This window comes from Periplaneta americana, chromosome 4 (assembly GCF_040183065.1).
Source record: "Periplaneta americana isolate PAMFEO1 chromosome 4, P.americana_PAMFEO1_priV1, whole genome shotgun sequence".
Lineage (NCBI taxonomy): Eukaryota > Metazoa > Arthropoda > Insecta > Blattodea > Blattidae > Periplaneta > Periplaneta americana.
In genome coordinates, this window is record NC_091120.1 from 73,574,733 (window position 1) to 73,602,350 (window position 27,618).

Here is a 27,618-nt window from a genome sequence, read left to right on the forward strand (position 1 = left end):
AATATACCTTCAATACTACTTTATTTTTTGCTTAGCGGCGTGATTTGAGCAAGATGGCGTTGTATAGAAGAACGCAAGTATACTGTAAACACATTTATTCTCAGAAATATAAATGTGCAAGGACTTTCAGCTATAGCAAAAAGATTTTAAATGAAAAGGTATTGAGTGGAGACTATTTAAAACAGCAAGCAGTTACAAAATAGTTGGTGTCGAGCTGTACAAATAGTATCAAAGATGGGTAGGCCTAATTGTAAGATGACGTGTCTGTAGGTCTTATTTAATTGAAAGTAATTTGTATACTGTTAATGAGTAGCCTACTGTACTTAATCCAGTTATAGGGATATTAATTTATCCTAATTTGACGAAACTGTAGACCTTTTATCGAGGGAAGAGAGCTTTAGGAGAAACTTTTAAGGTTAAAGTAAGTCTCGGTGGCGGGCTGTCATTTTGACAGGGCTGCGTTGTGATGTTTACAAACTTAGAAAAGCAAAATAGCATTGACAATTTGCCAGAAGAGTTAATGCCGCAGGACCCACTCTTCGGGTGAGGAGAATCACATGTCACACATGTAAGGTGACCATATTTTTGGAACAAGAAAACGGGACATTTTAAATTTTTTTCCCAATGAAACAAGGGACAAAAGAGGATGCTTAAAATTGTTTCGTCATAAATACGAAGGTTTGGAAACTAATAACAAGTAAATAATGTGTAACTTACATCATATAGTAGCACTGAATTCGCTCCAGCCAAACAATTCTGTAGAATTATTGGGCAGGAGTTATTTCTCATTGATAGGCCTATTTTGCTGATGAATGGATCTTCTTCAGTAAGTTCACTTTATACCACACTACACTGTATAATAATTTACGCAAGTGTGGTTAAAGTTTACCTTATTAGCCTAATCATAGTTTTCAAAGTCTGTACTGAAAGAGCGTTCTTATCATTTGTCCAGAAACCATTCATATGAGAAAACTCTCGTTCAGTGGGGGCATTAATTCCAGATAAAGGAGAAATTCGAATATTTTAAGAAAATTGGTATAAGGCACATTGTTCATATTAAAATGTGAAATAATTTCTACCCAACAGTAGCTAGGTGATGTTTTTTCTAGTTTCCATTTTTCCAATATTTTCGGTGATATGTACTGTTTAATATGTATACTCATCATACAGACCAGTATCGTATATTATAGTCGAAGGAGCCATTTCCCTTATGAAATCTTCAGTCTTTTGTAGGCCTATATCCTTCTATTGCGGTACTCCTGCCTGTCACCCAACTGCAGTCCCATAAACTCACAATGGTTTCAAGCCATTTATTTAAATATTCAGGTCCAGTTTGATAAAATGTATGGGCATACTGTTTAAATTTTGCAATCTCTGATGATAAACCCTCATTTTCCAATTTACCAAGAATTGATCTGATAGCTGATATTATGAAACAGGCTTCACCCTTGGAAACTAAATTAGCTTTTAAATCATGTAATACAGGAATTACTTCAAAAACAGTGAAGGTAATTGCTTGACCTTCTACTCTTTGAACTGCAGTATGAAAAGTTTATGCTCGGTTGTGAAGAAAGTATACAGCCAAACTTCTGATAAAGGATTTTCAAAGAATGATTTGATAACAAATGGACATTTATTTTGAGATTCAAAATATGATTTCAGAGGAACAAACATAGTCAGAAGACATTCGACTGCAGGGAGTAAAGCAAGCCACTTTGTTTTGCTATACCCTATAACTTGTTTGTACTCCTGGTCAACAAATTCACAAAATTCTTTAAGGTTTTTAACCCTTACAGTATACACATAGAAATAAGAATATATTTTAGAAACAATGGCTTCAACATCAATAGGAATTTGTGAGGTTCAGATCTGTCTTCGGACAGTTGACTAAACAAGAACAATAATAATTTTATTTTTTTAATTAAAAAAAAGTTCCTTTTTTGTGCAATCCAGAAGACGGAGTTTATCTTCTTATTTAAGGATCTTAGTGAATTATGTATGAAACATGAAAGAATTGAATTGTTGCAAAAATGTGTAATAAAAAAGTATTATCTTCATAACACTTTTTTATTGCATGTGTGGATCTGGAGCAGATATAGGTCTATTATCATTTAATGTTAATAGCCTATATCTCTACTGTTAGCTGAATAACTAGCACATCAAGTTTTCATACTGAAGATGTGAGTTCAATTACCCTGACAAATTTGCTGATAAAAAAGCCAAACCGTTTTTTAAACAACCATCTTTTAGTAAATCTTGAAGGATATCGGTTGATAAAACGTTGTTTTTGCCCAGTTCATTTACAACATTGCTTGCAAAGAGTACAACGGCCTTATAAAATTACTGTTTAAGTGATTTGTTAATGTAAAGCCTTTTATAAGAAATCTATAATGTAGAAAATAAATTGAGTTAATAATGTTCCAGAAAGGATTGGTGGTTGGAGTATATGTTACTGATAATGAAGACGATCTGAAATTTACACCAGCATTCAAAAAGATTAATGAAAAATGTGGTGGGAAACTACTGGAATGTACTAAGTTGTAAGTTTTGCTCATGCATTAATACAGAATGTTTGCCAGGAAACAGGTTTCTCTCAGGTAAATGCTGCAGGCCTTTTACTGCTACAGATGAATGCAACTGGCAAGAAAATAGTGTGAACATTTCCCTTGGGTTGAGCATGGGAAGTTTTTTTGTTGCATAGTATGGGTAAATATTACAGACTGAAAGGACGTCAATGCTAGAGCAATAGTATACAGCTGATTTCCATTCAGTGTAGTTAAGTTTTGTTCGTAGCAGTACAAATTAGAACAAGAATCTTGTGTAGGCATTAAGAAGAAATCGTATAAGTTAAAGGGTAGGCCTGTTGTTGTGCTATATCTCTAGTAATTGACAATTCCATCACTTACTACTTTATAATATACGCCAGTAAATTAGCTACATCTGTAATGTAATGTATAAATCGCTTGCTTCTATTGCCAAAAACTGACACACTGAATCACTGCTAGTTATTACTTGTCCCTGTCATGTTTGAATGGTGCCATACTCAGAGAAACTGTTTCCACGCCTGCACCTGTTTTTTGTTCAGTATAGCAAAGTTTATGAATAAACATCTTGATTACATAGGCCTAGGTCTACATTAACATTTGTGTCACTAATGATTTGTTAACTTCGTTAAACAAACAATTTTTTTTAATTTCCCTGTGTTTGAAACTGTTAAGGTGTTTTACCTTAATTAATGACTAGTTTTAGCTTATTTCCATCATCTTCAGATTTCTAGTTCTTGTTTATTTAACAAATTTGACAAATCATTATTTATGGGTTGACGGACTATATGTAATTCCTAGCACCTGTCAGTTGTTAATAATATGATGTGTCTTACCTGTTATTTTGTGTATTACAGCATGCACTTCAGTGAAATTTCTGTCACTGCTTTTCCAAAGGGTTTCAAAATGAAGCTGCTTGCTGAAGCTTAATTGGGGTTGCTATTATTTGAGTTGTGGGAGTGCACAGCTATTCCTTCAGACTTTGCGGTATGTGACATCTACTTCTGCTTTGCATTTCAGGTGTGGGATTCTTTCATAGATAGGGGTGTGATTTTTTGGTGATTATTTTTACCGTGATTTCAATGATTGAAATGATTTAATTTTGGTGAATATTTCGTAAAAAAAAACAAGGAATTTCGTGCATATTTCGCACCCCAAAAGAAACTTAAACAATTATTTAATAAATCAGTTTTCAAATTATTATTGAAATAATCCCATTGAAACTAACAGAAAATTGTTTGCATCATTAATTAAATTTATAATTCAATTTCATTCTACTGTGAAGAGGTTATGACATGAGTTCATCTCATGAAGACAATTGTTGCAGGAAGGAGAAATCACTTTGTCTGCTTGTGCTGCTCCCTAAAAATAGTCCCTGACTATGCATGCATTGTTACCAGATGTCACACGCTTGCTGAATGATCAGATATGTAGAAATGTTCATGTATATTTTATAACAAAGAACATTTTCACGTTTTATTTGAAAGAAAGAGTAATTTTTCGTGCGAATTCTCCATGAAACCTGTTTTTTGTTGAACATATCATGATTATAAAGTAATTTCGTGGATTTCCACCAATTTCGCGAAAATATGCGGATTTATTTCACTTAATTTTGGATTTATTTAGGGATTTCCATTTCCCATGTGTAAAATTAAATTTTAACATTTTTTACGTATATCATTAATACTAGTGTTTAAAGCATCGTAAAATAACCTACTAAAAATACTAGTGTTGTGGGATTTAATCGATTAATCTAATAGATTAATCGATCAATTTCTGTTGTAAGATTAATCGATCAAAAATATTTAATCGAATAATCTAATCAATTAAAATTATTCGGTTGTAGTTTATATTAATTATTATTTTGTTAATACAAACTCGTACTAAAAATTCCGACAATATTCCTCTCTCGGAAAATGCTTGCTTAAAAGCACAATAGTACTGTTATTTTCTAACTCCTAAGCAAGTAGCGTAGGGAAAATCTTTGCATAAACACTTCAGAAAGAGATGGAGATATGAGGACAGTGACCTAGTCTATCTTTATTGAAAGTTGAAACACAATGCGAAACTCTTATTAAGTTTCATGGTTTTCCAAGAAAACTTCCACCTTATTGTCAGCTCATCTTCCTAGCATATGAAATACATACTTTTCTGGGATTCATCCCCCTCATCCCTTATGAAATAGCCATGTCTACACTGTGTGCAAGTGAAAGCGTAACTATCTTCTTCTTTTTCTAAAATCTGGTAATTCGATTATAATAGGGGCCAATCTTCTGTTTCGAACACAGTACTTTTGCAGTTGCAGTTTCTGTACTGAGTTTGTATATGAAGGTTGTGTGTTTAGTTTGCTAAAGAAAAAAAAAAAATCAGTTTTCTGTGGTCTGTGAAAAGTGTAAATTCCATTACGTCACATGAGAAGTTGAGAGGTAAACTCGGTGAACCATTTGGATTTAAATTGAACGATCGTGGAGAAATGCTTGACAGAAAAAAGTTTTTTCGTGTTTAGTGATGCAGGAAACATTGTTACTAAACATAGAGGAGTACTTAATTCGGAGCATGTGAATGCACTTGTTTAAAATCATGGATGAAGCAGTGTTAACTAGGTGAGTCTTCAAACTTTTTGTTATTTATGTTTGTCTCAAAAATTCCCGGAGAAATTGATACAATAAATTATAAGCCTCATAATAAATATATTAGTAAATAAATAAATTAAAATAGTTGTTTTGTAATATAACGATACAATATATACAGACATACAACATTTAATACTTATGCTTATCACCGTACACAAGTTAAATTTAACAGTAATTGTGTATTATAGTATAACAACATTTTTTCAAATCGATTAAAACTCGATTAATCGATTAAATTCAAATAGTTAATTGATTAAATATTTTGATCGATCAACAACAATTCCAAAAACTTACACCCCTGATCATAGCTAAAAATTACATTGACTTGTCTTTTTCCTCTTCTCTTCATATCTTAAAATTTCAAAATAATTATCTTTATAAGAAAGACATTTAATTTTATTAGTCACTGGAGAAACAATTAATTGTATGTGTGTGGGTGTGTGAGAGTGAGTGTGCCTATAAGTACTTTGCTACATTTTAAAACCATTGAACATATATTGCATTTAACATGGTGTAGGAAGGCTTTCAAATTAAAACTCTTTCAACTAATGTTTCAGCTGACATCATTTCTTCGAAATAATGTGAATTTTTTTAGAAAGTCAAGGTCTTGGACTGATTCAGCTATGAAAATAATGATTGACTACGTGTATTGGTAATTTATGTGTTGGAAACTTTAATTGATGGATGAAATACACAGAGTGAACCAAAAGAATTTTATACTTTTAAAATGATATAGAAATTATGTGATGCTAAATTAAAAACTTAGCCTGCATTTTCATCAGTCAGTAGAGTAACTCTCAAATTTTTGTTAAGATAGTTTTGGTTATTATTGCTGTAATTATTTTAATGGTATATAAAATGGTTGGTTAATGAAAAAAGTTACAGAGTGTTTGCTTACATAGAGTAAGTCAACCAGATGGTGTGCTACTAGCACGAAGCCCATTCAACATGCTGCACCAGTGGTGGACTACCAGCACAAAGCCCATGCAACACGCGGCAAACTGTCTTTCGCATGCTTGGCAGTCCAGTTCAGTCTCTCTGTAGTCGTGGTTATGTTGACTTAGATTGCGTGTTATTCTTCTTTCTTATTGACCTCGTCCGCTTGTGAGAGGTTTTTCTCAAAGCAGATGGTTGGATCTAATACCGTGGCCTTATTCTTAACCCTGTTGATGGCTAGGATGTCCGCGTGCCTGTTGGAATCTGCATCCGAAATGCAAAGAATCTCTTCATGAACTTCCCAACCAAGGTGTCTTAGGACTTTTGCAATACTTGTCCTCACTCTATGATGTCTGTTGTTCCACAGTAGCTCGCTTTTCCTGCAGAATCCCAATACGTGACCAATAGTTTTTGTCTCGTTGCAGCCAGTATGCCTACAATGGGTTGTATTAAAGGACCTGTCAGGAACAGATCTTACAGGAATAAGATTGCAAGAAAGCTTCACCGCATTGACATATTCAGATGTTGAAAGAAGTTTTTTGCTGGACATCCATGAATTAGCTATAGGACACTCAGCATACATAGTCACTCCTTTCCCTTTATGTGGCAGTTGATATACACGCGCACGCACGCACGCACGCACACACACACACACACACACACACACACACACACACACACCATATGTGTCTGGAAGTCCACACCTGTGGAGTAACGGGTTGCGCGTATGGGCATGAAACAAGGTGGCCCGGGTTCGATTCCCAGTCAGGGAAGTTACCTGGTTGAGGTTTTGCCCAGGGTTTTCTCTCAACACAATATGAGCAAATGCTGGGTAACTATCGGTACTGGACCTGGACTCATTTCACCAGCATTATCACCATCTCATTCAGATGCTAAATAACCTAAGATGTTAATAAAGCATCGTAAAATAACCTACTACTGTGTGTCTGGGGAAATGACATTGCACTCGCCTGTAGTCACATGAGATCTGGAATAAGAAAACAATTTTTCCATCTTAAAATGACAAAAGATTGTGTGTATGTTGAATGTATTATGAATTTCTTAACCTTTACAAAAGGCTGTTATCTGTGAATAATAAATGATTTTTCTTAATTATATATTACAGCTCATTTAACGTGTGGCTGTCTATGATAGTTACTTCATTACCTTTATGCCCAGTGGTGTACATAGTTATTGTATTACATACTTTAGAAATACAGGCTAATAGTATTAAACTATATAATTATACTGTTATTTTAAGAACGTATGTAGGATACCACTTTAAAACTTTTTTATTACTGTTTTAGAGCCATATCAGGTGTGAAAGTAGGTAAAGGTCAGTTGTTTTACAATCTTGACCCACAGTTTCCAGTTGTCTCTGTTGTGGGACTCGGAAAAGAAGGTACTGGTTACAATGAACAGGAAAATATTCACGAGGGAAGAGAAAATGCCAGAATTGCAGCATCAGGTATGATTACAAATTACAGTGTGTGTTAAAAGTGCATACTTTCCATAATTAAAAATTACATGTAAGACACTGAAGAATAAATTGTACAGTTTTTCTGTTTACTGCCTGGAAATGTAGATGAGTAGTCAGAGAAGGAAAGAAGGTTGGAAAATATGATTGCAAAAATGGAGAAAACTTGGCTATTAATTGTTTTTGCCAGATTGTGTAACAGTGGATTTCTTCTGGATTACTAACATTTGCATACTTTCGAGTATCCAGTCACTTGCCTGAGTGTTTTGTAATGTTGTGAGTCACATGGCCAAATCTGGACTTCGGGGAATTCCAGTCTTGAACTAATTATTAAAAAGTTGGAACATAGCTGTCAATAAAGTTTGTTTACTGCAGCTAGAATGGTAGTTTTATTTTACGAAAAATGGCTTTAAATGTGAAAATAGTAAAGAGATCCAGAAAGGTTACTCCTTCACAAGTCCAATGAAATACTGTTAGTCAGTACACACACTATTTGACTCCACTTTTCAACACTTTTCAACAATCAAACGCACCCACACAACAGGCAGAGAAGTACGAGATGACGCCGAGATCTAGTAGGCTCTGAGGATGGTGTGATGAAGCACCGAAACAGCTGTAAGCCGCACAGACTTACATAATTAACACGAGTAATTCCGCTATTTAATCAATTACTATTAGTGTTTTAGAGACAAGTAAACGAATTGTGGACATGAGCTGTGCATACAGAATTCCATGTACAGCCGTAAAAAAAGAGAAAAAGAGAGAGACCACACTCGTGAACAGCAAATATATTCTAAGTCCACTTCGGATCATGGTGATGTTACACAATGCATGTGCTTGTAGATGCGTACTTGAAGCAGTTTTGAAACTATGGTGTTTAAGCAGGAGTCATTCGATATCTGCATCTCGTAGAGCAGCAGTAGAGTGCTCATTTAATAATTCGAAGGTTGTGAGTTCGATTCAAGTTATAATTTTATTTTGTTATTGTTCATTAGCATTGTAAATAATATTCAAGTTATCATTTGTATTCTGTTATTGTTCTTTAGTGATATGAATAATATTCAAGTTATCATTTATATTTTGTTATCATTCTTTAGCAATGTAAATAATATTCATGTTATTGTTTTTAGTGATATAATAATATAAAGTTAATGTTGGGTTTGGAACAATACAGCTGCATAATACGAGTGTTAGTATTGTCTTCTGTTATTATTACATTATACTATCCTGTAACACAATAAAATGACAAGGACTGACGAGGATTTGAACCTGAGACGTTGATATCTAAATTCCGACGTTCTTCCAACTGAGCTACGGCATTTACTTGGTACCGGTACTGGTGTAATGCAATACATTTTCAGAAACACTACAATGTAACATTCATTTAGATTATATTCTGAATATTTAATAATGATATAAAAAGGGTACATTTATGACAGTAATATTTATAGTCTTTCGAAAACAAATTACTGCTCTGAGGTCGAGATTATGAACTATATTTCGTTTTAATTCTGTGGAATTTATGTTTATTCAATGCCAGTGCCAGGCACAACTAATCGATATAAACATATGAAGACTTTGTCAGCTATGGATGATCTATAATTTATTTCCTACAATTTATAATGCTAAGATGCCATAAAGTGTTGTATCCAACTCGTGGATAATCTTATTATGACACCCGTGAAAATTGTCGCACATATGATAGTGAGTGCGACAAACATTCACTCATTCCATAATCATCAAGATTATCCACTTGTTGCATAAATAACTATTATGATCCTTAAATAGGAGGGAAGTTACATGCTTTGATTAAGGTATAATTTTATTTCAGAAAATTATATATATTATATATGTTTTAGTGGGATATCTGAAAATGGATGTGAATAGTATGTTCTAGTACCTACATATCTATATATCATGCAGAGATTCATTGTCATTTAGTTTGCTATGATTTTTTTCTCATGTCTTAACTATAACATTATAGTTGTTGGAGGATTCAAGAAGGGATAATCCGTTAATTTACTACATGTCAATTTATATGTCAAGGGCATCATGCCAGAAGGGTATAAGTGCAAGTTTACAGTAGAGTCATATAAATATGGAATGATTTTTCATATCCTTGTCTATGTAACAAGATATTTTCTTTGATTCTTTCTCATGTCAACTGTAATTCTCACATGACTGTTTTGAAACATAAATAGGTTCTATTAAATTTTTTCTCATTATTGCAAAATTTGTTGATATGACCTTCTGGCATGATGTCCTCAATATGAAAATTATTTATATAAAAGAAAGTGACTGCTTTGCGTCTACCAGTGCAAATGTAGCACTGGTAGTATAGGCTCTTCCTGAACTGTTGATTTCGGTTATTGATATGGGATTTATTTAAATATTTATTTCCCTCTAATAGTGAACACTATTGGTAGAGGATATTATTTGGAGAATTATATTTCCTGTTAGCATTTTAATTTTTTTTTTCTTTCCCTTCAGTGGGCTGTAGACAACTGCGTGACATTGGTATTACCAACATTGTATTGGAGGGTTTGGGTCATCCAGAAGCAGCTGCTGAAGGTGCTACTCTTGGAGTATGGCAATATGAAGAATTCAAAAATGAAAAGAAGCAGATGAAGATACCACAGTTAGAGTTACTTGAGAACGAAGACAAGTGAGTATTTTCTTTTTTTAAACATACATTTATTTAATTTTATTCAATAAATTAGGGAAAATGTTCCAAAACTGATATGGCCATGTTTATGAGTAGTTTTATTTTAGTCCTGCTCAGAATCTTAAAATTTTATGATTCTGTGAAGCCTACCTTTTTTTTTTTTTTTTTTTTGTATAAAAGTAAAGTTTTCTCTCATGTGTGTTAATGTATGTACGTGCTTGATGTTTGTGTGTGCACCATGCTGTGGTGGCACTGAGATAGGGATTTATATATCTAGAACTTCAGTGTGAGATGAAGGTGAACGGCTATAGTGCTTTCAGAATAAGAAGGCATATGACCTAAGCCAATAGTGTTCTGGCAGCAGTAGATTACAGTGTTCACACATAGTGCATAAGCTAAGGACAGGGACAGCAGTTATATGTGGAACAAAGACGAAAGTAATCATCTTTGCAGTGTATGTCATAAGAGACCTGTTTCGTTAATAATTAATTAATGTTATTTTCACTTTCTGTCCTATAGTTAATTTCTTTCATTTAGTCGCCCTTATAGCAATGCATAAACAGCATAAATTAAAAAAAAAAAAAAAACTTTGAAACGGGATCCACACAACTCACAAGAACAAAGCAGCCACTCTCGGAAAGCAATGCAAAGCAGAATCATAAAGAATAATGTTGCCATATGGCGCCACGTTACTATCAATTGAAATTAACTATTGTGCATGCCAGTTATTGATTATTGAAAGTCAAGTCGATATTTTGGACTTGGTTATCACAAAATCCACTTGAAAATTATTCCTTAAAAGCGGGAATTAATTACATTATTCTTATGGTAATTTGGCTGGCACTTAACAGATTATTCTTTTAAAATGGAAACGTTAAAATGGGGTTTTACTGTATGTAGTAAGAATTTTTGTAACCTTATTTTTGTGTACTGCAGAATTAATACCATTTAATTGGACTTGTGTTGGTTTAGCTATATAGATATAAAAACTTAAATTGACGTTTTCATTTTTAGTATCAGCTTTCATTATGATGAAGACTTTAACATGTATGCATGTATGTTACAAAATTAATCAAAAAATCTTTTCTCCATAACATTGTATAAATGAATTCAAATTACTTCTTATTGGTAGATTAATTTAATTTATTGACAAATTTGTGACCATTCGTGTTCAATTGCATTTGTAATGTTTTTTTTTTTCTCGTTGTTTGGTTGTAAATGCATAGAATTGGCTGTTAAAGATTACTGTCCTTCATGTACCCCACTTTCTCGAGGATGATCTTGAGACTTCAGGGTCAGGCACATAAATATAGATGAAATTAATTTTTTCACAATATGCTGTTGGCATACAGTCCAGTACGAAACATGTTTGATTCCTTTCTTGTGTATTAATTTGCTAGGATGAGTTCAGTGGGTAGTCTGAATTTTGCTACAAATTGCTTCTCAGAAAAGTTCCAGAATTAGGTCTGATGTTTTTATTACATTGCAATACGCAGTATGTGCTTGTAATGTATTTACCTATTGCAATTTATATATCTGTTATAAATGTATATTACTCTAATTAAAGATTGTTCTTCAGATGTTCTTGGGAAAGAGGCGTAATAAAGGCTGAGGGCCAGAATCTGTCTAGAAGACTGATGGATACACCAGCAAATTGGAAGACTCCAAAAATTTTTTCTCAGGTATTAACTGTGGGAAAAGTCTCCATATATAATTTTAGCAGGTTTACCAAATATTACAAGAGTCCCTGTTGGCTTATTTTATTTTTTTTTTCTGATTGCCATCCCTTCATCCTTTTCCCCTTTAAGGGGGGAGATCCACCATTGGCCTGCAGAAATTTAGTGACATTCATTTTTTTTTATATCTCAGCTACTATAAAAGCTAAATGAACAAAACTTTTCATGCTTAATATACATACATTATATTTTATAAAACACTATTCAGAATATTTTTACTAATGTTGCTCATGTTTGCTCTAACTGTTAATCTAACACTGTTCAACAATAAGCACGAACAGAAGGAAATGCGTACATAACCTCGTGCATGCAGACAAATGAGAAACGAGGCTAGCAAACAGTAAAAATAAAATTATCCCCCTGACATTGGCACTCTAAATACCGCCGAATGGATGCTGTGCTCGTGATCATAACCTTGAACACCAGAGTCGCTAATATACAACGCCTGCTTTATTGTGCGAAATTGGGTTGGACAGGCCTTGGTCTGTGTGATAGTTTTGCACTTACATATGTAATTAATGAGGTGATTCCAAGCATATTGGGAATTCAGTCAATTGGCTTTCCCAAAACAAGCTATGAAATGTTTCATATAAAACATTTTTATCTGGAAAAGGAAGCACAAACAGGCGACATTGTATTAAACTTTTTTGTTTGGAATATCTCAAAGAATAACACCCTAAAATTAATGACATTACTTACTGTTCACTCTGTATACAGATCATACTTGTAGTATCTTTTTCCATCATTGGTGATTATAAACAAAACATGTTATACCAACAATAACTTTTTTTTTTTTTTTCAGATTGTTACAGAGACACTGAATATAGGTGGTGTTGATGTGATAGTGAGAGATAAATCTTGGGCAGAAAATAAGAAAATGGGAGCTTTTTTGAGTGTAGCAAAAGGTTCTTTAGAGCCACCAGCTTTCCTTGAAATTAAATATATGGGTGATCCTAACAATAGTAAACCTATTGCCCTTGTAGGTAAGTACAAGAGTTGAACTAGTATTTTATTGTAGAACGTCTCTTGAGTCGAGAACCTTCTTCATTCGAGCAATATTAAAAATATTAATGCAAAAATTTTAGCACATAGTGAGCTAAGCAGTTTTCAGAAAGTCAACAAGTCATGTTAATTTTCTTGCTTTTTTTTTACTGAGTTTATTAAATAAATATTAGTCTTTTAATATGTGCATTAAAACCTAAATTTAATGACTCTCTTACTCTAAAAGGAGATATTTCAAGAATTATCAATTTATTAAAACGAGTTCCACTATTATAGTGATATTTATCAATTTCATTTGCTTTACTTTTTCACTTAATGTTTCTAGATTTTTTTTATCAAGATCATCATCATCATCAACCTCCTCCTTCTCCTCCCCCTCTTCATCATCACCATCATCATTGTCGAAAACATTTTAACTTTGTTAGTAGAATTTCATATTTCTGAGTTAAACTAAATCCTTCATAAAATATATTTTGTGTTTGAAGTAATGCTAATACCGAATTAGTACAAGGGTGATCCAGGAAATAGCTATTGTTTGGCAGGTCAATCAAGCTCTATTCAAAGTTGACTGGTTCAACCAATACCTTTTCTCAATATTCTGTGAGTGCAGGTTGTAACAAGTTATGGTGCATTTTATCATCATCATCAACAATACGATTTGGGCCCATTGGCCCGTTTCGTCTCCATAGCAATATTAAAATTGGTCTTTCCAGCGTTTTCTAGGGCGTCCGATTCGTCTTCTCCCTTGGGGTTTATAATGGTGTAGTCGGTATGGAATGCGAGTTGGTTCCATCCTACATATATGTTCATGCCATTTATTCCTATATTCTGTGATAGTGTGGTGCATTTTATGAGTGTTCAAAATGAATTGTATTATACAAAATCCCGCCAACTGTGGGGTGGCAAGTGTTATTCGATTCTTGAATGCTCAGAAGTTGAAACCTGCAGAAACTGATATATGGCTGTCTTATATGACCCCAAAGAGCAAGTTGCAATCACTTGAGTGGCATCATCCCTGCTTATTACTGAAAAAACCACGAAAATTCAGACATATTCTGTCAGCGACTGTTTTTTGGGGTTGTAAGGTTTAATATTTGAGGAGAAAAATTCGCTCCGGCGCCGGGGATCGAACCCAGGTCCTTGGTTCTACATACAAAGCGCTCTGACCACTGAGCTACACCGAATTCAATCCACAGCACCGGATCGAATCTTCCTCCTTCAGTATTTCCCTTTGTGGCCTGACTCCAGGTTAGGCATATATGTTGACGTATATGTCTAGTGTCAACTGCCATTATACTAGGAGCGCACTTAGTTGAGTGACTTATTTGGCCGGGATTCCGCAGTTATGATGCACTGCTAGCTATGAGAATATTATGGATTTATCAATTTGTCCTACAGAATAATCTCTGTAATATTGACAATTAATATTTGAGGAGAAAAATTCGCTCCGGCGCTGGGGATCGAACCTGGGTCCTTGATTCTACGCACCAAGCGCTCTGACCACTGAGCTACGCCGAATTCAATCCACAGCACCGGATCGAATCTTCCTCCTTCAGTGTTTCCAAATAAGTCACTCAACTGAGTGCACTCCTAGTATAATGGCAGTTGACACTAAACACATATGTCAACATATATGCCTAACCTGGAGTCAGGCCACAAAGGGAAACACTGAAGGAGGAAGATTCGATCCAATGCTGTGGATTGAATTCAGCGTAGTTCAATGGTCAGAGCGCTTGGTACGTAGAACCAAGGACCCGGGTTCGATCCCCTGCGCCAGAGCGAATTTTTCTCCTCAAATATTAATTGTCAACATTACAGAGATTATTCTGTAGGACAAATTAATAAATCCATAATATTGTAAGGGTGTTCTTTTGGTGGATTTCATGCCAAAGAGCACTACAATGAATGCAGAATGGTATTGTGAGACACTTAGAAAACTGCGATGAACCATCAAAAACAGATGGCGTGGAGTGCTTTCTCATTGTATTGTGCTTCTCTATGATAATGCCCGCCTTCACACTTCTACTAAAACCCAACACTTGCTGGATCAGTTTGGATGTGAGGTTTTTAATCATCCACCCTACAGTCCAGACCTTCTAGCGATTTTCACTAAGCTCAAAGAGTTTCTATGCAGAAAACATTTTGGAAATGATAACATGTTGAGGAATGCAGTGAATAGACTCCAACTTAATAGATTGGAGATAGCCAAGTACGACAAAGGGTTTCTGATGCTCGTGGATTGGTATGACAAATGCTTAAATGAAGGAGATGATTATGTGGAAAAGTAAGATAAGCTTCTTTTGTGTAAGAGAAATCATTTTTTAAAGAAACATTTGTTTGTAAAGTTATTACAGCCAAATGGTCGTTACTTCTCACCCTCGTGTAAGCTTCAGTTTCGTATGGACATTTGCAGTTTTGCTGAGTATGGCTGAATCTACGAAAAATCATCTTAAAAATATTGCTACACACTAATAAAATTACTGTAATCCCTATTATCTCTTCATGTTATTTAGAAAAAACAATTTTTAATCTATTTTTTACTTCTCTCTTGGATACTAATGTTCCAATGCAGTGACTTTGGATCTTCTTCAGTGAAGAAAAGAACTTCTGAGTTAATATTACAGGAAACAATACCTATAGCGATTCACACTTGTGCATGGTGTATGTGTGTTTTCAGATGAACGTTTGATCAAGTTTTTATTATCCCATTATATATACTTTTTTTTGTTGCTGCATATAGGTAAAGGTGTGACTTTCGATAGTGGTGGCCTCAGTCTGAAGAAGGCTGAAAATATGGATCTAATGCGAGGGGATGTTGGAGGAGGTTCATGTGTTGTGGGAACAATATATGCAGCAGCTCGTTTAAAACTACCTGTCAATATTGTTGGTAAGCTGTTGATTACAATGTTAATTGTACATTTTATTATAGAAAATTATACTTCACCACATTTAAGGTAAAATAATGCTCCAATGTTTACAGGATTTTCATAAGGTTGAATTAATATACATTTAATATAGCACATATTTATAACTCTCAACTTGCTTATATATTGTGGAAACAAATTTCCCTTGCCTTCATAATCACAGCATAGAATGAAGCTAAACTGATTAGAGAAATCATCTGTCATGATACTTATGGGCGAATTTCCCAGAACTGTAAAAAATATAAATTTTAGCATATTCTGATTTTGAGATGCATATTTTTTTTTCTGTCTATATGTTCGTGTCACATTAGTGTTATTAATTAAGGTATTGGCAAACTCGTTTGTGATATTTGTGGATTTTATGAATTATTTAAAATTTGTACAATACTTGATATTGGCGTCTAGAATTTAGTAATGACTCAGTGCTCCTAGGAAAAACTTCAGTTAGGTTCAGGAAATTTCAGTTGGGAATAATAAAAAAAATGGAATATAAATAAAATACTTTGATGTCTCATCAAACAGCTAAAACATTTTTTTTCGAATTATACATTTAAATTACTCACCATGCCAAAAATATCAGTTAATATAGATCTAAATATTTAGGACATCCAAATGTTACATGACACAGGTCAAAATATGAGTTCAATGTGCTAAGCTTATTCTGTATGTTGCCAGCCAGATCCTTTACAACTTGGTAATGATGGAAAGTGAGGTTTTAGCATAATGACATGGAGAGAGTTGTAACTGAAGGTACGGTCACATGTCGCTACTTTTGCAGTGCTGCAGTACAAAAAACTGCTACATGTGAACAACGGTGCAACCTGAAAAGTAATGGCTGCTGAACCTGCTGGTTGCTACTTTTTCATGCTGCTTGCACCTCAAAAGTAGCGATATGTGAATAGGATTCTCAGGGTTGCAGCCGCAGCATTTTTTATATCGGTTTTGTTGAAACTTTGCAGCATTTGCGACCAGTGTTGCCACCGAAATGTGCCAGTGATACTTTTATTGTTTGGCTATATTTTAATGTTAGTTGTGATGAAAATGAATGATTTGTAACAGTTACTAAATGTACAATACAATCAGAGTATGATATGATTACTTTTTTTAATTTTTCTTAGCGTAGTTTCAAACAGGAGGGTTGCCAACATTGCTTACATGAATATGCTATTGGTTATCATTTAAGTATATAGGCGTTTTTTAATAGTTTTATAGTAAAAATAATGCCAATTTCTGAATACTAGTTAGAACAGAAAAGCAAATAATAGATAAGTAAGCTATCACATGAGTTTCATAATCTGAAACTCAAATGCGAACATAACCACAAAATGTATATTAAAAAGTCAACATGGAAATGGAAAACTACAGCTAGACTGCAGCTGCAAAAGTAGCATCTTATGTGTGAACAAACTCGCAACCTCCAGTTGCAACTTTTGCAGCACTCGGGTTGTGCTGAGCACTACTTTTGGCTTATGTGTGAACATCGACACACAACTTTTGCATCTGCAGTACAAAAGTAGCAACGTGTGACCGTACCTTAAGGCTAAAATTTAATAATTCTTAGAATATGAAATTATCAACAAACTACATCCATACAAATAACATATTATAGGTACAGCTGATGTAGATTTTTTAATAAAATGTCTCATGAACTTGGTAATGATGTCAAAGTAGGTGACGAAACTAAATGATGTTATAAATATGGATAAGCTTAAAATTGCATAAAAATTCCTGAAAATCAATACAATATCATTTTTACTAGTAATGTGATGACTAACTTAATTAGTAATAAAATAATGTGTGTTTAGTTTACGAAGAGAATTGTAAATGAAGTGAGTCTAGGACACAACTTGATAATGACATTTCACCTATAAGGATCTCAATAAATGCTAAAATAAAATGTAACATTTAATAAAGTTTTAGAGATGTGATAATTTCGAATACTGTGGTGGTGTAGATTTAAAAAAAAAAAAATACAATTTATATTTGTTTAAATTTCATCAGGACTGAGATTTGATACGTTTGAGAAAATGATGTTGTTGTTTTCTAATGCCAGGCGTTTGACAATAAAGTAATTTGACCTCTTGCACTCCAATATTTTTCAAAGATATTATCATGACCAGCCACTGAAGCACAGATTTTGAGGTGTTCCGAATCCATTTCTTGGTTTGACTTGCACAATGGGCAGTTAGGGGACTGATATATTCCAATTCTATGCAGGTGTTTGGCCAAACAATCATGGCCTGTTGCCAATCTAAATGCAGCTACAGACGATTTTCGTGGTAAATCGGGAATTAACTGTGGATTTTGATGCAGAGAGTTCCATTTTTTCCCTTGGGATTGAGTTATCAAATTTTGTTTGTTGAAGTCTAAGTATGTAGATTTAATAAATCTCTTCGCAGAGTAATATGTAGATTTAGTAACAGGTCTGTAAGTAGCAGTGCTGCCCTTCTTTGCTAAAGCATCCGCATTCTTGTTTCCCAGGATTTCACAATGGGATGGTATCCATTGGAATACAATTCTTTTATTGAGTGATATTAATTGAGAGAGCATTTTAGTTATTTCTGCTGTTTGAGATGAAGATGTGTGTTTAGAGACTATTGATAGAATAGCTGCTTTGGAGTCTGACAATATAACTGCATTCTTAAATTTATTGACGTGGCATAGAAGATTCCTGAGACATTCACTTATTGCAATGATTTCACCATCAAAACTTGTTGTTCCATATCCAAGAGATCTATAAAGTGAGAAGAGACAGCACGTGACACCTGCACCTTGTTCTCTGAAGATCAAGAATCCGTCGGTGTATAAATGAAGCCAGTTTTGTGGAGGGTACCTAATATTAATTGTCTCTAAAGACAATTGTTTCAGTATTTCAGTGTTTACTTCTGATTTCAGTATTTCTTCTGTTATATTTAGATTATATTCTATATTTAATAGGGTTAAAGGGTTTGGTTTAATTTGTAAGTTTTCTTTTAAATTCGGGATATTGATTTTCTGTGTTAATTCTTGAACAATGGATATGAAACTTTTTTGAGTTTTCAATCTACAGAGAGGACTGTATGAATGCCAATTGTTTCCTGGTAATCTGATAAGTTTTTCATATTGAATCAGTGCTTTTTCTTCTATTGTCATTTTGATGCTGTTAATATTAGTGAGGAATCTCATAGAATCTATTGGCGTTGTTTTGATTCCACCAATAATGAGTCTGAGAGCTTGGTTTTGAACATATTCTATGTCGTTTATGAAAGGTGAAGTAATTAAAATTTCTCCGCAGTATGTCAGCACTGGCTGTATAAACATTTTGTATGTAGTGTTCAAAGTATTCCTAGAGCATCCCCATTTCTTTCCTGCTAGTCTTTTTAGAAGGGAGAATCTTTTACGAGCTTTTTCAGAAATGTATTTCAAATGGTTGCTCCATGTTAACTTACTATCGAAAATAACTCCAAGATAGCCTATTTGGATTCATAAGTCCTGGGAAGGTGTTGGCCATTGTATTGGATATTGAATTCTCTTTCTTTTTTACCGAGTGAAAATATTTGGTAGTTACTTTTGCTTAAATTGAGTGTCATCAAATTTGATGTATTCCATTCATGTAGTTGATTTAGAGCTTTAAGAGCAGAATTTTGAATTTTGTCTCTATGTCTGTAAGATCCGGAAGTCCACAGAACTATATCGTCTGCAAATAGTGCTGTTTTCATGTTTGATTCCTCTAACAGGGAGGGTAAGTCATTTATATAAATATTGAATAAAGTTGTGCTGAGGACAGTGCCCTGAGGTAGACCTCGATATGTTTGTCTGTAACTAGAAAGTGAGTTATTGAATTTAGTGGCAATGAATCTTTGACTAAGGAATTCTTATATCCATCTGAACATATTGCTGGAGATACCTAATTTCTGGAGTTTTAGTAATAATTTATTTCTCCAAACAAAGTCATATGCTAACTGAAAGTCAATAAATATTGCCAAGGTATCTTCTTTCTTGTTAAAACTGTCTTTTATTTCTTGGCCGAGGCATATGACTTGTTCATTGGTAGAGTGTAGTTGTCGAAAACCGGCTTGTCTTGGTGATAAAAGATTTTGGGATTCTAAATACAAGTTAAATGTTTTTTTATTAATTAATAGGCTGAATGATTTCCAGAGATATTCAAGAAATTTTATGAAGGAGGCTTTCTCCCTTCTTTTTGACAGGAATGGAATTCAATATTTGTTAGTTCATAGCTATGATAAACTAATATTGTTGCCTTCTAAGGCATAGCTATTATCATCCTTGTTTCTGGATACAAGTATCGTCAGTTCAAACCCAGTTGATATTTCGAACAAAACATTTCAAAGTATGACTTTCCCCAGGAGGGAAGTAAAACTGTGGGTTTTGTGACACACCAAGTTTGTGGTAAATAATAAACTTTAAGACAATAAAAAAGTGAGGAGGGGGGCAATTTTTGCCTATCTACCACAGTTCTTACTGTTAGTTGAAATGGATCTAGTGACTAACCCTTGATTATGATTTCTGGATCAAAATGTAAAAATAATGTAAAAATTCTTAGCAATACCTCTTGCTGAGATATGAATAATCCTACGAATCTCTTGCATACCATGTGATCTGTTAATAATAAGCAAACTTACTTAGACATATCAAGCACCAGTAAAAAGCTAGTATTGTTATTAGTATTATTATAATGTACAGGAGAAAAATTAATAAATAAAAAAAAAAAATTGCAGTGTAAAAAAATACTTTTTATAAATGAGATGTCATGTCAGTAGCTCTTCCAGTTACATTTTCTTTTTCCAGGTCTTGTTCCATTGACAGAGAACATGCCAAGTGGTTCAGCCAACAAACCTGGAGATGTGGTATATGCCATGAATGGGAAATCCATTACTATCATTGATACAGACTACGAGGGACGGTTGATTCTTGCTGATGCTCTTTGCTATGCACAAGAATTTAAACCTAGATTTGTAATAAATATGGCTACATTAACACGTATGTTTAATAACAAAATATATTTAAGTTGAATAAAATTGTTTTTATGTTCATAAAAGTATATAGAAGTAATAACTTAAATATTTCACTTCTATCACTATTTCTTTATCATCACTATTACTATCGGCCCCATGTTCACTCACCTGATTGTTATTGGACAATATGCAATCCTGCCAGACCCATTGTTACATTATTTTATACATTAAAACTGTTAGAAAAATAAATTCACCTAATGAAAAATGTGTAAAGGTTGGCTCTTGAATACAATTTAAAATAAATTGTGTGCAGTACAATGAATTTTATAGTCTTATTTTTAATATACAGAAGAATTCCTCATATCTGGCAACTGTGGGCAAAACCAATGCCAGATAACTGATTTTGCCGGATAATTGGAAAATACGTTTATAACTTACATAAAGACACACTATACTGCACAAACATTTTTTTCCATGTTTAAATTTAGTAATTTTCATATAGATATTTAAAAATAATGTTTTTGAACTGAATCAAGATTTGTTGGAACATGGGACTTTGTATAGGACATGTAATGGCCAAGGTTGCTTGCGCATCTTACAATTTTTCTGCCATTTGGCCCATAATACAAGCATTCCTCGTAAAATGAACCATCTGTATAATTGAGCCACACTTTGCAAAACTGACATCCACAACATGGACAACCTTATAGAAAAAATAATAAAACTGGCTTATTTTTCACAGTAAAGACACGTTTCAACATAAAATAACTTTGTATTTGTGTATTTTCAGATTATATTCAAAACTGAAACTAAATTTTTATGTCACTGTCAACGTATTAAGGATGCTTAATTCACTATATAATCCAAATATTAAATATTTAAAGTGTGTAATATGTCATAGGCCTAAATTATGCAGAACATTTTTGGGAGTCTGGAAAAATGAAGCATAAGCTTTAAGGGGTCCGTGATATTCAAAATGTTTGGAACCACTGTAGTAGTCGTTTGTCAAGCTATATTTCAGTATATTGTATGAAAGGAAAATTAGAAATAGGTAAGAAATCTTGGAAGGTTAATATAAACCTTATTTACGACTTTTAAGAAACCTGCAGGTTCATTGCCACCCTCACATAAGCCAGCCATCAGTCCCTATCCTGTGCAAGATTAATCCAGTCTCTATCATTGTATCCCACCTCCCTCAAATCCATTTTTATATTATCCTTCCATCTACGTCTCAGCTGATATCAACCTTATTGTTATTAATTTAGTTATTTTAAATGCTAATTATTTTAATTATGTTACTTGGAGAATCTTACCCCAGATACTTTATCTTGTGCTTTTGTACCTTAATCTGAAACAGTAGTATTGTAATGTCTTCCTTTTCAACAGAATTTACTTATTTCTACTTATAAGCAAAATGCTAACTTTCATATGATTAGCCACGACTGGTTAGTCATAATCTTGTTATACAGGACAGGCCACAAAGCTGTTACAATTTATATGATATGTCGAAGTTACGGTTATATATTTTTAGGTATTTATTTTCACGTAGTTTCTCAAAGATGCAGTAGTTCCACTCAGTTCAGTCAGTAAAGACCTTCACCATTCTCAATGCACACATGCATCTGTCGAATCATGCTCTCCATGACTTGGTGACACATAAAGACAGGCACGAACTGAAGGTCGTGCAGATCTCTTGGTTTCACAGCATAAACACGATCCTTCACCATCCCCCATAACCAAAAGTCACATGGTGTGATGTCGGGAGATTATGCTGTCCATAGCAAGGGCACAACTCTTTCAAACCATTGTTTTCCAAATATGTGTCTTTCACGTACCAGTGAACCACCAGAGCACAGTGAGCTGGTGCACCAACCTTTTAGAAGTAACCTGACTGCAAGATTTCAGTAGGATGTTTCGTTCCATGAAAGTGCACAGCATGGCAAGGTATCCTTCGCTGGTAATGGTATCTTGATCAGAAAAGAATAGGCCCACAATGCCCAGTTTAGAGATACCATGTTTACTTTTGGTGCATCACATACATTTTTCCGGAGTTCATGCTGATGTTCCCTACATATAACATGTCTCCATATAAAATATGTTGTTGTTGTTTTCTAATGCCAGGCATTTGACAATAAAGTCATTTGACCTCTTGCACTCCAATATTTTTCAAAGATATTATCATGACCAGCCACTGAAGCACAGATTTTGAGGTGTTCCGAATCCATTTCTTGGTTTGAGTTGCACAATGGGCAGTTGGGGACTGATATATTCCTATTCTATGCAGGTGTTTGGCCAAACAATCATGGCCTGTTGCCAATCTAAATCTAATTATATATAAAATATATAACTCAACCTCCATATAAGTGGTAACACCTCTTAATTTAAAATTCTTTTTAAATTAGAGACAAGTAAGTCTGTGTTAATCTTAAAATTAAGCATTATATCTATGCTAAATGTAGGTGAATTTTTTATTTTATATGAAGTGGAGATACTAATTGCACTTGGAGCATCAGCGTCTGGTGCTTACAGCAATTCGACACCCCTTGTTGAGAGCCTGTGTCAGGCAGGAGCGCTCTCTGGAGACAGAGTCTGGAGAATGCCATTGTGGCGTTATTTCAGTCAACAGGTGACAAGTATGTAAAGTCTGTGTAATTGGTTTAACTATTATGTTATAAACTTGATATGAATATGAAAACTTAATTATTTTTTATATTGTATTTATAGCTTTAATTATCAAATCTGAAGTATGTGATGTACTTTCATTTTAAAAGAAACATGGAAACAGATTTATATCGGTTTAGTAAAGAATGTCTTTCTCGATATGACACGTTTTCTTTTCTTCCAGATTCTCAGTATTCTGACCTTATCAATTTGGCAGGACCTATGGGAGGATCCTGCACTGCAGCTGCTTTTCTGCAGGTAATACACTGTAGTTAATGTTTACTATCATGAATTTGATACATGCTGCCATAGTGGACAAATTGTATCATGAGTACTTAAGATTAGGGTATTTTGCATGTAAACTAATGTAATCGTATTAGTCTTTCAAATAGCATTGTGCGAAGAACAATGAAAAGCATGTAATAAACAACATATGTATTGAGCATGTTCTTTCCCATGACATGTTTAAATAAAACATAATATTATATTATTGTTTGGAATATTTTTAGCTGACACTTGTGAAAAAGTAATCTAAGCATAGTTATTATGTGTATTGTTTTGTGTACACTTTCTGATCATTCTGCTGTGTGCATTAGACTGTGCAAAAGTTCGAACAATATGTATTCTGATTTCCATATTTTAAAATAATTGTAGCTCAGTTGGTAGAGCAGCTGGCTATGGACTGGAAGGTCCGGGGTTCGATCCCAGGTGGTGACAGGATTTTTTCTCGTTGCCAAACTTTCAGAACGGCCCCGAGGTTCACTCAGCCTCCTATAAAATTGAGTACCGGGTCTTTCCCGGGGGTAAAAGGCGGTCACAGTGTGGTGCCGACCACACCACCTCATTCTAGTGCCGACGTCATGGAAAGCATGGAGCTCTACCTCCATGTTACGGGGATACCTTTTTACCTTTACCAAGATGAGTTAATATTACGCACATAAAGATTTTTTTATTAACTTAGTCTGAAATTAAAATTAATATCTATTTACTTTGCATTTTATTATGTATGAGTGTTGATTACATTTTGTTTCTGTAGTTTACTTCATTTCAGTAAGGAGAGTTTTATATGTTAGTGTTACTTTAAGTAAAGGGTTGATTGAAAGAGTTGTTCCCTACCATTTTTGTGAAACCATTATTCCTAACGTCTGTTTTTCCGAAATTTACTTTTTTTAATCCCTTCCAAAACAATTATTTCTAATCTACATTTTTTCGAAAGGAAATTCTTCCGTTAATCATTATTTCTGCATAAGAAAGAAAGAAATTCACACAATTGTACCTACATCGATTTCACGTTTCTGATAATCCTACTTGTCTGTGGTGCAATAATCATGATGAAGATCTGGAACACATTCTTCTATACTGTCCATCCATAAACCACAAAAGAAGTAAATTAAAATCATCAGTACCAGTTGCAGAAGACACAGCCCTGCAGTATATATTGACTATACCCCAACTCTGGCTACTAGCAACAGGCATCTATAATGAACACCAATCAAAATACCCCTCATTTCTCGTGAGAAACAACTGAATAGACTACAGTGGACTATAGTTGATTTTATGTTGTCAGCAAACAACTGGATACATTAAGAAGATTGATTGATTATTTCTGCATGAGAATTCATGAAAGTATAGTAATATTTTAGCATTGCTAAGTACTGCTTACATTACATTTCGAAGTAAAAATGTTTGTTTTATTCACCTATTCACCTACAAAGAAAGAGAACCAGCAATAATTACATTTAGGAGAGGAATGAAATTGCTATTAAATATATTTGTACGTTATAAAACAAAGAACTGAAAGACAGGGAAAAATTCATTGGGAGTGCAAGTGACTTTAAACAAAGAAATGTTCTGCAAGAGCCATCACCACCGGCAAGTGCTTAGGGATAACTATCATACCATTCTCATTCTCCAAACCGAGGAGAAACAGAGATAGAACTAGTAAAACAAAATATGAAGTGTGCAGCCCAAGAACATTGGGAACTTCTTTCATCATAAGCATTGTGTTTTGAACTACAGTGAATTTCTTTTAGTGTGATACATTTTTTGCTCAAATGGGAAAATTGAAAGAAATCACTTCCAAGGGAGAGGAGATGTGATAAAAAAAACTTTTCAGAGTAAGAGATTTCTATCATTTGATTCATATCTAGAGGAAGATAGTAATGGAAGCCAGGTAATTATGTTTGGCACAAAAGAAAATGTACACTTTTTAATGAAATCTCACAAATGATTTGTAGATGACACATTCAAGCATAATCCCCCTATATTAAAGCCAATAATGTATGTGTATGCTTCTTAATTATTATTAACAGTTTCCAGTTCAGAATTATTGAGTTTCGGAAGAATGATTTTCGGAAACTTGGACATAGGATTACAGCCTTTCAAAAAATGTATGGGAATCTAGATGAGCTCGTATGTAATTAATAATGTGAAAATCAAAACATGCACTTATACCTATTTATATATCTGTGTATCTTAATTTCGGTTTTCTGTCCTTCTAATAGGAATTCATGCCAAAGGGAGACTGGATACATCTGGATATTGCTTCAGTCATGGGAATAGGAGATACAACCCCTTATCTTTCAAAAGGCATGACTGGTCGACCAACGCGTACTTTGATAGAATTTATTATAAAGCAAATCAATGGCTAATTTGAATAGTGAGGTAACAGGGTCAATTACAATGTTTGTTATTGTTTGATTATCAGTTTAGATCAAGAGCATTTTTTCTAAATATTGCAATAAGGTTTTATCATAAACATTTTGAATGGATGTATTGTACTCTAATAATAAAAAGATATTTGATAGGTGAGGTTATAATGAAAGAGCATGACTGTATTGAGGACGTTAATCTTCAAAATGGATATCATAATCAAAGGTTTATTGAGAATAGGTATAAGTGCTTTGGAAGTACATATGTGTCAACATTTATAATTTCATAATATGTATATTCATTTTAATAATCTCTCTAAAAGAATATGTATTCTTATATACACAATACTGGGTGTTCATTTCAAAGTGTGTCATGACGTCACTGTTGTTGGGTCACCGATTTGAAGCGAGTTTCAGCTGATATGTTAGAGAAGTTGCCTATTATTTAAGGCGTTCTTCAATCTGAACTTGAGAACATGTACGGTATAACTTGAACGTCGTAGCAACAGATGGCGGTCTGTACGGTCTGTGTGCTACCATAACCTCTTTCGAACTATGTTTTGCGCCGGCAAGTCGTACGCAGGGTATTTTGTTATCATCGGTTGCGTACGGTAACATTCCACAACACAAATCAAATGCTCCGTGTTCATGTTGACCATCGAAGTTAATGTCAACAAATACGTAAGTAATCATCTTAACCCTCTCCCCATATCCCGACAGTACGTATTTCCAAACAGTTCACATTCCTGCCACTACCGGCGTTACCGTACGTATCGGCACATACTCTTCAGAATGAACGCCGTACTTGCTAGCCAACTTCTCTGCCTCTTAGATTATACACCTGAGCTGCGGAAGTGTAGGAAGATTGAATTCTCTAGGCTCATCAGCTAGCCACATGACGGCATACAGCGAGCCAAGACACATTTTGAACTGAACACCCAGTATAAGATAATGGAAAAAAAGAACAAAGGAGAGGTAAAAGAATAAGACAGTTAAAATTGTCAATTTGCATACTCAGGTGCCTAATTCTTGCCTAATCCATGACAATACAAGAAAATGCATACATTTTTCTATACGTACCACGTGTGTGTGTGTGTGTGTGTGTGGTACATTGTATTCCATTTTATTCATATTTATCGTGTAAGAGCTTAGTTACATAAATACAATTTAGGGAGCAAGATAAAAGTTAATTGCAATTCTCTTTACAGTTCATTCGTGCTGAATTTTAGGGATACTCAAAGAGTAATTTGGAATCTAACACAGTTGTTTTAATACATACATTTATATTTTTTATTTTGAATCTTTATATTTCATAGTAACTTTTTTACATTTATATTAATTACTTTTTCAAAGTACTTGTTATAATTGAATGACTGCACACAATCATGAACTTTGTAATTTTTACAATAAAGTTTTTTTTATTATAAAACAGGAA

General features: G+C 33.9%; 1 protein-coding gene across 1 annotated transcript; it reads left to right on the forward strand.

The window, feature by feature from the left end:
• Nucleotides 1-27,618, forward strand: LOC138697934 (cytosol aminopeptidase-like). Its single transcript, XM_069823546.1, has 11 exons — nucleotides 1-158; nucleotides 2,425-2,540; nucleotides 7,420-7,580; nucleotides 10,080-10,254; nucleotides 11,834-11,936; nucleotides 12,793-12,973; nucleotides 15,733-15,879; nucleotides 20,705-20,896; nucleotides 23,355-23,504; nucleotides 23,717-23,790; nucleotides 26,037-27,618. The coding sequence occupies exons 1-11, from the start codon at nucleotides 54-56 to the stop codon at nucleotides 26,181-26,183; spliced, it is 1,551 nt and encodes a 516-aa protein (XP_069679647.1). The 5' UTR covers nucleotides 1-53; the 3' UTR covers nucleotides 26,184-27,618.